Source organism: Hydra vulgaris, chromosome 04, assembly GCF_038396675.1.
Source record: "Hydra vulgaris chromosome 04, alternate assembly HydraT2T_AEP".
In the NCBI taxonomy this organism is placed as follows: domain Eukaryota; kingdom Metazoa; phylum Cnidaria; class Hydrozoa; order Anthoathecata; family Hydridae; genus Hydra; species Hydra vulgaris.
This window is the reverse complement of record NC_088923.1, coordinates 46,708,148-46,717,500: the sequence shown is the minus strand read 5'-3', so window position 1 is coordinate 46,717,500 and position 9,353 is coordinate 46,708,148. Positions and strand designations below refer to the sequence as shown.

General features: G+C 25.0%; 1 protein-coding gene across 6 annotated transcripts in view; it reads left to right on the top strand.

The window, feature by feature from the left end:
- Positions 1–9,353, top strand: part of LOC105845222 (synaptonemal complex protein 2) — a 126,035-nt gene that overhangs the window by 5,855 nt on the left and 110,827 nt on the right. For 4 of the 6 annotated variants that reach the window (XM_065796472.1, XM_065796470.1, XM_065796471.1 and 1 more), the window contains exons 3-6: positions 1,693–1,758; positions 2,453–2,474; positions 4,109–4,194; positions 4,339–4,418. In XM_065796472.1, coding sequence (XP_065652544.1) covers positions 1,693–1,758; positions 2,453–2,474; positions 4,109–4,194; positions 4,339–4,418 — 254 coding nt within the window. Of the gene's footprint in view, positions 1–1,692; positions 1,773–2,452; positions 2,475–4,108; positions 4,195–4,338; positions 4,419–9,353 lie in introns of all 6 variants that reach the window. The other 2 variants (XM_065796474.1, XM_065796473.1) reach the window with 1 other exon arrangement.

The window sequence follows — 9,353 nt, the reverse complement described above, 5'->3', positions numbered from 1 at the left end:
AGACGAGTCAGATTGCTCTCCAGAATTTTTGAAAATAGGGATAGCAGATGCCGCTCTTCAACATACTGGAAAACAAGACTCTGATAAGCACTTGTTAAATAGTTTTAAAAGTATAAATGATAGCTCCTGAGAACACTTCTGCAAGACTATAACAGATATGTTGTCTAATGCACAAGCTGTAGAAGAGTCTAAGCAGGAAATCACTTTAGATACAGAAGCTAGAGTGGTATGAATGTTAAGCAATGGATCAAACTGTTTGTCGGCTATATCAGGTAGAACGAAACTAGTAGAATCAAGAGGTGATATTGATGAAAAATTCTTTTCATCAATATCATTGTATCTCTAACAACTACCTTAAAGCTGACTGGTAAAGAGTCCCAGTCAACTTTAAGGTAGTTAGAGGTACGATGATAGGGGGATTCTGATGATAAAGAAGAATGAGATAATAGTTTTAGAAAGATCAAACCGTGATCAGAAACACCTAAGGGTGAATGTGGAGAAACTGAGCACTGATTAGGATCAGAAACAATACATAGGTCGAGTAGAGAAGGTAAATAATTCGGGTTGTCTTGAAAGCGAGTTGGAAAGTTTACTATTTAAGTTAGAGATTGAGAAAGGCAAAGGTTGTGGGCCTTAACACTTGCAGAGTCACTGACTCTAGAGCCAAGTCATTCAGTGTGTTGAGCTTTAAAATCACCAACAACAGCAATATTGGCTGAAGGATAAAGAGAGAGGATACTAACTTTTCTAAGCCAAGAAATTTGTTGGAATGACGAAGCTCAGATAATATTTAATTTTTTTTTATTAAGCATGTTGTTTTCTTTGTGATATATAAAACCCAGTAAAATCAACAAAAATTGATTAAAAATGATTTTTATCTTTACAGTGAAAATTTAAACAGTTCATTCAAAACTTATAATAGGATTAACATTACCCTGGCAAATTGAAATTCTTGAAACAAAAAATTGTATAAAAGCCTTAACTGTTATGACGATCTCTTTATTTATTGATTAAAGATCACTAAATAAAGTATTATTTTTAAGGTTTATGGTTGTTACTAAGTATTATTAAATTGCGCCTGAATTACTTCTATAACCCAATTATTTTATTACTGATTAAATAAAGTAAACTTTATAGTATCTATCAAAGAAACTTTGGACTGTTTTGTTATATCACTGAAATATCATGACTTATAAGATAAGCTTATATTGTATTTGCATTTTAAATCCCATCGTATTAAACACAAATCCTGTATAACCTATAGCAGTATGGCAGTATAGACCCAGTGCAATCAGTATAGTGTGAACACTAAAATTAAATCACTGCAAAAAAGCTTCAAATCAATGTTGCAAATGCATTTTTTAAGGGATAACTTTCAAAATCTGTCAAAACGTAGAAAATAAAACGTTTTACTCAAAAAATGCAAATATAGCCATAATTCATTTTTTTTCAAAAATAAGTGCAAGTGTTCCAATTAAGGCACTGTTCCAATTAAGGCAACTCTCCCCAAATTGTAATGATCTTATAGACATAAGCATATATATATTTGTTTTAATGAAAATATGACATATATTTATTTAAATGAAAATATATTTTAATCAAAAAAAAAAAAATTATATCAGCTATATTATTTATATAAACAATTATTTTGCTTTTTTTGATTTTTTGGCTTTAAGTTTAAGAATTGTTTAGATATTTTTTCATTTAAAGAAGACCATGAATATGGAAGTAATTGAGGATATCATAGAAATTATTCATGTAAGTGAAAATATGTATTTTTAATACATATTTTTGATAAAGTTTTATTATAAGACCCTTGCATCATGTATTTTCTCTGATTGCTACTACTAAATTGAATGGCATCTAAACATTTTTTTTTTATGAGGTATTTACTTTTTTTTTATGTAGATTTTGATTCTATGTTACAGTAGTCTTTTTGATCTTTACTTTTCCTTTATGTCTCTTCTCTGATTTTGTGTTACCACAGAATTTTTTTTTGATTTTTGCTGTTTCTCTTCCCCTTTCTTTTCTGATTTTATGTTACCACTGGATTTCTTTTATGATAAGATCTTAACTGTTTCTCTTCACATGTTTTCTTTGAATTTATGTTACCACTATTTATTTATGATAAAATTTTTCTTCATGCATTTTTTCAGACATTAAGTTATCACCAACATTTATGCATCTTTTCAGATTTTATGATAGCACACCATTTATGCATCTTTTCTTAGTTAATGTTACCAAAATTTAATGTTACCACAACATTTGTGAAATTTATAAAAATTCTTTTTGTGCATATTTTGAGACATATCTCCTTATATTAAATCTTTATTTTGATTTTACCTAAATTTTAATATTTATTTTTTATACTAATTGTATTAGCTATAATTTTGATTTTATATTATATTTTAAGTTTTAAATAATATTGATTTTTTTTCTTGTCATTTATTAGGTAATTATGGAAACAGAAGAAGGTAATTTATTTTAAAACAACTTCCTGAATACATTGGAAAATACTTTTTATAGAAGTTTGTTTTTAAAAAAACAATGATTTACTGTTGTTTTACCTTTAATGTATGACTGTAGTGTTTTTGACATTGTTGCTGTATGACTTTGCAGTAATAAATTGATTTAAGTTAAGAATACTAATTAGAATGGTTGTTCCCAAAAGTAAATTTTTTTTCTAACTTAAAAGATGGAGAATATAAGTCATAAAAATTCTTATTAAACATCCGAGTCCTGTTTATTATATTATAATATTTACTTATTATATTATAATATTTATTTATTATATTACAATACTATTATTTCTATATATTATATTACGATATCACAAGAGCTTTAAAATTCTCATCAAACACCTTTATTCTATCTACTATATATTACAATATCAATTTGCAAGCACAAATTCTCTAAAATGTTGAATCAACTTCCACCAACATTGTTTTTTTAATCTTTTTTTTTTTTTTAACTCTTTTCGATTGGAAGGGTTAAAAGAAAGTTGAACCTTCCATATGAAAGGAAAAAATTTAAAAAATGACTCTTTTTATTAAATTGCTCTTTTATCAAGTGACCTTTCTCTGTTTTTATGCCAAAGCATGTACAATTTTTAATTTTTTAAACTTAGAAATTTTTTTTTTCAAGTTTATTCAGTAACTAAGGAATTTGGTTATTTAAAAACATATTTTTGTTGTTGGCATAGTTCCTCAATCTACTTAATAAAGAACAATTTATTTTATAAAGGATATAAATTAGATATAGCTTTTGAAAAAGAAAGGGTAAGGATAAAAATAGAAAAAAAAAAAAAAAAAAAATTTTTTTTATGTACTCTTTATTCTGCTGCAAAACATTTTGCAAAACAATAAATTTGCCACATTTTTAATAGATAAAATTTGTATCAAATAATAAAAGGTTTGTATTATAATAGATGAGTTGGTTTTATTTTTTATTATAGCAGATGTTTTGGTTTTTATAACAAGAAAAACTGTATCATATACAGAAAATAAAGATGCTTAAATTATCTCAAGTAAAAATTATGTGTCTTCTAGTTCAGAAAAAAAGTTTTCTTAAATTTTAACAGTTTTTATTATTTACAATTTAACATATCATCATCATTAACAGTTACTAAAATACTTTATTTATTTTCCTATTCCCCCCCCCCCCCCAATTGGAACACTTTGGTTAAAGAATCAAAGTGTTCCAATTTTTGTATGAAGAGGTGTTATGAATTAGGAGACCTAACATAAGTTAAATTGTACAGTTATGTTTCCATGACGATTAATACATATAGTTTTTTGGATATTGATAAGGTAAAAAAACAAATCAACTACATCAACGTTGCTTTTTTTTACAGAGATGTTTTTTTTATGTTCACATTTTTTTTGGTCTGCTTATAAAAATACTTTATTATTTTCTGAGTTGTTAGTTATTTAATCAAGTTGTCAATAAATGTCAATTAGTGTGGTCTGTAAGTTGCAATAAGTGTGTTCTAAATAAATTCTCAAGGTTGACAAACATGAGATCTTGAGTTCAGTAAAAAATGTGCTATGAAGCAAACCAATCCCTTCATTGTGATTTTTGGTTAATATATGCTTATATTTTTTTTTAGATTTTAGTATCAACGCAAACTTGATATTCTCCTTAATGGATATTGTTGTTCAACAATCTAAGTTTTGTTTCAATGCTCAAATTGAAGTATCCTAATTTTTATATATATAAATATACATTTAAACCCTATAGAAATTAATATAAAGCCATTCATAAATGTACGAAAACAAATAAATATATATAAACATAAATGTAAAGAATAGAGTTAAAATAATCTATTAAAAATTTTAGGCTGCAAAATTGTTGAATCTACTGTTAGAAAAGTATCCTGATATTCATTCTCGTCACTCACCTTCAAAAGAACTTTTTATGTATGTTTAAAATTTTAAAACTTTTCTTTTTTGAAGTACAAAATCTTAAAAAGTTTTTTTTCAATTGTAGTTGTTTAACAAAATAATAATACATGACAATTAAAGCTAATGTTTTAAATTCTTTTTTGCAAAATAGTGCTTTTGTCTTCTTTCTCTTTTTAATAAATCATCTTCTTGCATGATGTTAAAATAAAGCTTTAAATGAAAGGTATATAAAAAAATAAGAATTTTCATTTTTCATGTATCACAAAACTACAAAAATTATAAAAGCTGAAAAAAAACATGTTATCATAAATTTTTGTTAATCTAGAAATCAACGAGTTGAGTATTTGTTTAACAATATAGTTTGTTTATTGCATATGACTTAAATTTTTAAAACAAAACAAACAGCTACCATTAAAAATTATAAAAAAATAATTATGTAAAACAGTTTTTCATGATAAGTAAAGGTTTTTATAAAAAAAAAATCATAAATCAGGTGTGATGTGATGTTTTTGTACTGATGTAACTGTTTAACCTACCTGCCACTTCATTAGACTACCTGCCACTTTATTAGATTAACTGCCACTTTATTAGACTACCTGCCACTTTATTAGACTACCGACCACTTTATTAGTCCTTCTACTACTTTATTAAACTAAAGCTTTTCTGCTCTTTTTTAATCTTACAAATATTTTCAGCATATTTCACAAAACTTTGGGAATTTATCATTTATTACTACCAAGTTTGCTACGCAGTTTTTTCAACTTTTTAAAAATATTTCATTTTTATCTTTTGCTTTTTTAGCATATTTATCTTTAGTTTCCAGTTATTTAAACTTGCATTTTGATTGTAGTGTTTAAGGAAATAAAGAGTTCTCATTGGATTGGTAGTATAAAAATAATTTTTTATTTTAATATCTTTCATTTTAGTCAATATTTTATGTATCTGGAAAAATAAGACTCGTCTATATTTATACCATGTAAAGTTTAATTGGGCAGTGTTTTATACAATAAAAGATTCAATAAAAAATGACAAAAAATAGTATTTGATATATTCAGATAAAAAGACTACAATTTATTGTAAATACTTTGTAAATTTTATTTTGAAAAAGTATAAAGAAAATATTTTTATGATAAATTTCAAAAATTTTCTCCTTTTTCACAAAAGTTTTTGTAGCACATGCATAGGTGTGCTGGTCCTACAGTGCATGCATAGGTGTGCTGGTCCTACAGCGTATGCATAGATGTACTGGTCCTACAGTGCATATATAGGTGTGCTGGTCCTACAAGCTATAATCTATGTAATCCTAATAAGCTTTAACAACATATTTTGCATGAAATTTTTTTACTCTTATCTAATTGGACTTTATAGTCTTGTCTAGTTAAGACAAGAGTAGGTCTGTTTTTTGTCTGTTTTTGAGGGTTTATTAGCGTACTGTTTGTGTTCTAAAACTAGAACTACTTAATGTAGCGCAAGTGATTATGGAATTGATATTTGGACAAACAATTTGATAAACATGAAGAGCTAAAGTCCTACAAAGTACTGTTCTTGGGGAATTCGTAGATCAGATTCTAGATATAGTGATTGATTACCTCCAGGAACATTTTTTATAAGGTTTCCTAAATCTGGAAATAATTAAGAAATAATGACTGACTGGCAAAAACAAATAAAAACTTTTAAATTAAAAACATGGCTTCATATGTTTGAAAAAAAAGTCTTTAACATTGATAAATAAAAAAAAAAAAATAGTATATAGGCATTATTTAATTTGTTGGTCTAGCAAAATATGATTTAAGTTACTAGAATTCTACAACCAAAGATATTACACAAAAGAAACCTAACTAATAATAGCCCTGTTTTACCTTTAAAAGTTGTAAACTTATAAGAAACATCTTCGTTAGAACCATGATGCTAAAATATGGCAAAAATTGAGAACATTATCTGTTTTGTTTAGCAAATACAAATTTCTAATCCTGCATAGCTGCGAATAATAAATCCTTGACTCAATTTGACTTAAATCTTCAGGCTGTTTTCAAATTTCTTATATAAAAGTGTGTATAATAGAACTTAAATATAAATATTGCTATAAGGGCCCTAAAATTAAAGAGACATCTTAAATTATACTCTGTATTAAATATCTGTACTAATCTATTTTTAGTTTTATTCCTTTAATAATAGTGAAAAAAGGCTGACACCCTTTAAAGTTAAACAAATAAAAATATTTGAGTACATTATTACAAAGTTGAGATCCCCTGTAAAACATAACGTTAAAAATAGAATAAGTAAAAAACTATATATATATATATATATATATATATATATATATATATATATATATATATATATATATATATATATATATATATATGTATACATATTTTCATAGTTATGTATATATATATATATATATATATATATATATATATATATATATATATATATATATATATATATATGTATACATATTTTCATAGTTATGTATATATATATATATATATATATATATATAATATATACATAATATATATATATATATACATAATATATATATATATATATATAATATATATATATATACATAATATATATATATATATATATATACATAATATATATATATATATATATATATATAATACACATAATATATATATATATATATATATATATAATATATATATATATATATATATATATATATATACACACAACTATGAAAATAACTGTTTTGACAATACTATAGGTCTGTCACACATTGATCAGTCAAAAATCTTTCAGAACAGAAACAATTATCTTTTTTGAAGTTGATGGTATATTAACTACGTAACCATTTAACAAAACATAAAAAGTAAAAATGTTATGTGTGCACAGCTAAGGCAATTTACAATCCAGTTGTACCTTGCTGTTTAAACATTTTTTTAAGTTGCATGTAGCTGTTTTGACTACTAATTATGGTTATTGTGCCAGTTATGCTCAATAGCATATTATTTTTGATTAAATGTAGACGTGTATGTAAATAATAAGTATCCACAGAAGAATCAATTCCATTTATAGTATTCGAAGTTAAAATAATATTGTTTTGAATATTTTTAATGCAACAGGCAGGTAGCAAAATTTTCTGTCCTTTTATAAGAAGGCTTAGTTTTATTAGTTGCAGTTAGTTTTACTCAAACCAACATTTTTTTCCACTTTTTTTTGTCCATGACACTAAATACATCATTTTATCTTGTTGTCATTATATTAAAATTTTTTTTTGCTAAAATGCTTTAGGATCATTTTTTCCAACAAAAAACCTCATTCAAATTTTTTTCCAATGCCAATATAAACTTATATCACAGTCATAAGTCTTATAAGAAATACATTACACTTCATAGAGCAGCTATGCTTAAAAAAATATTTGTTTGTCCGAATATCAATCCCAGAATTCTAATTAGTAAAATTTCGTGACCTCGACCGAATGGTACACTATTAACATAATAATTATAATAATCATGATAAAAACAATATCAATGATAATAATAATAATAATAATAATAATAATAATAATAATAATGATGATAGTAATAAACTAACTTTGATTTATCATCATCATCATCATCATCATCATCATCATCATCATCATCATCATCATCATCATCATCATCATCATCATCATCATCATCATCATTATCATCATCATCATGATCATCATGATCATCATGATCATCATCATCATCATCATCATCATCATCATCATCATCATCATCATCATCATCATCATCATCATCATTATCATCATCATCATGATCATCATGATCATCATCATCATCATCATCATCATCATCATCATCATCATCAGTATGTTGTTCTGTGTTCGCTATTGTCACGCTGTCATCGGCACACAGGATTTTAGAATTTACCCGCATCGCTTGCGATTTAAAAATTTTATTTTTTTAAATTTTCATCAGAAAGATATAAATTTTTAAGATATGTTAGTTACGAAAAAAATTTCTGAGAAAAAAACTTTACAAATAAGACCCATTACAAAATAGGCGTTGCATTACCGAAAAATCTAAAAAAGAGGATTTATGCATGGGGATCATGAAAAAATGATTCGGGTATGTTTTTTTTATTCATTACCTTTAAATCAAGCTATAAAAGGAAAAAATCCACTTACCTAAACTTTGAGGTTTTTTATATCATCATGGCGATTTTAAGTTTCTGAGTTTAAGTAAACTTTCTATAATATATTAATGTGCAATGTCTCCTACTTTGATTTTGAAAAAAAACGTTACATAAAATTTTTTTTAAAAACTTTTTTAAAGTTATTTTTCTTGATGGATGTAATATATTATGTCGAATGTCCAAAAAACATTTACTTTGCTTTTGACATTATTTTTTTTGCGGGGAATTTGGGTTTTAAACAGTAGTTGTTGCAATACCGAAACTATCCAGGTTGCATTACCAAACTCACTTATTTTTTGATAATAGACGAATAGAAAAGGTTCGTTATTTTTAATTTATCGTTTAGGTTTAATTCCTTCTTTTTTTTCTTTAATCAAACTCCTCTTATAAAATCTAAACTCCATTCTAAAAAAGCAGGAATGCTCCGCGGAATGTGTTTTTTTGGGTAAAAGAAATTGACTAATGGAAAAATGAAAACAGAAGATATTTAAATATTTTTTACATTTGTTACATATAAATACATTTTACAATTGTTTACACTTTTTTTTCAAAAAATAAATTTCAAATAAATAAAAATAGTTTATTACACTAGTATCTATACCAAACCAGTACGTTTTTTGAAAATCCTAAACAAATTTAGCATTTTTAAGTTTATAATAAATGTAAATAAGTTTACAATGATCATTTCGTATCCTTACATACATACATGCATCTTAATACTAGTTTTAAATAAGAAAAATAAAATTTAAGGCATTTTACTTTCTTACTTTTATTATTTGAGTTTGATTT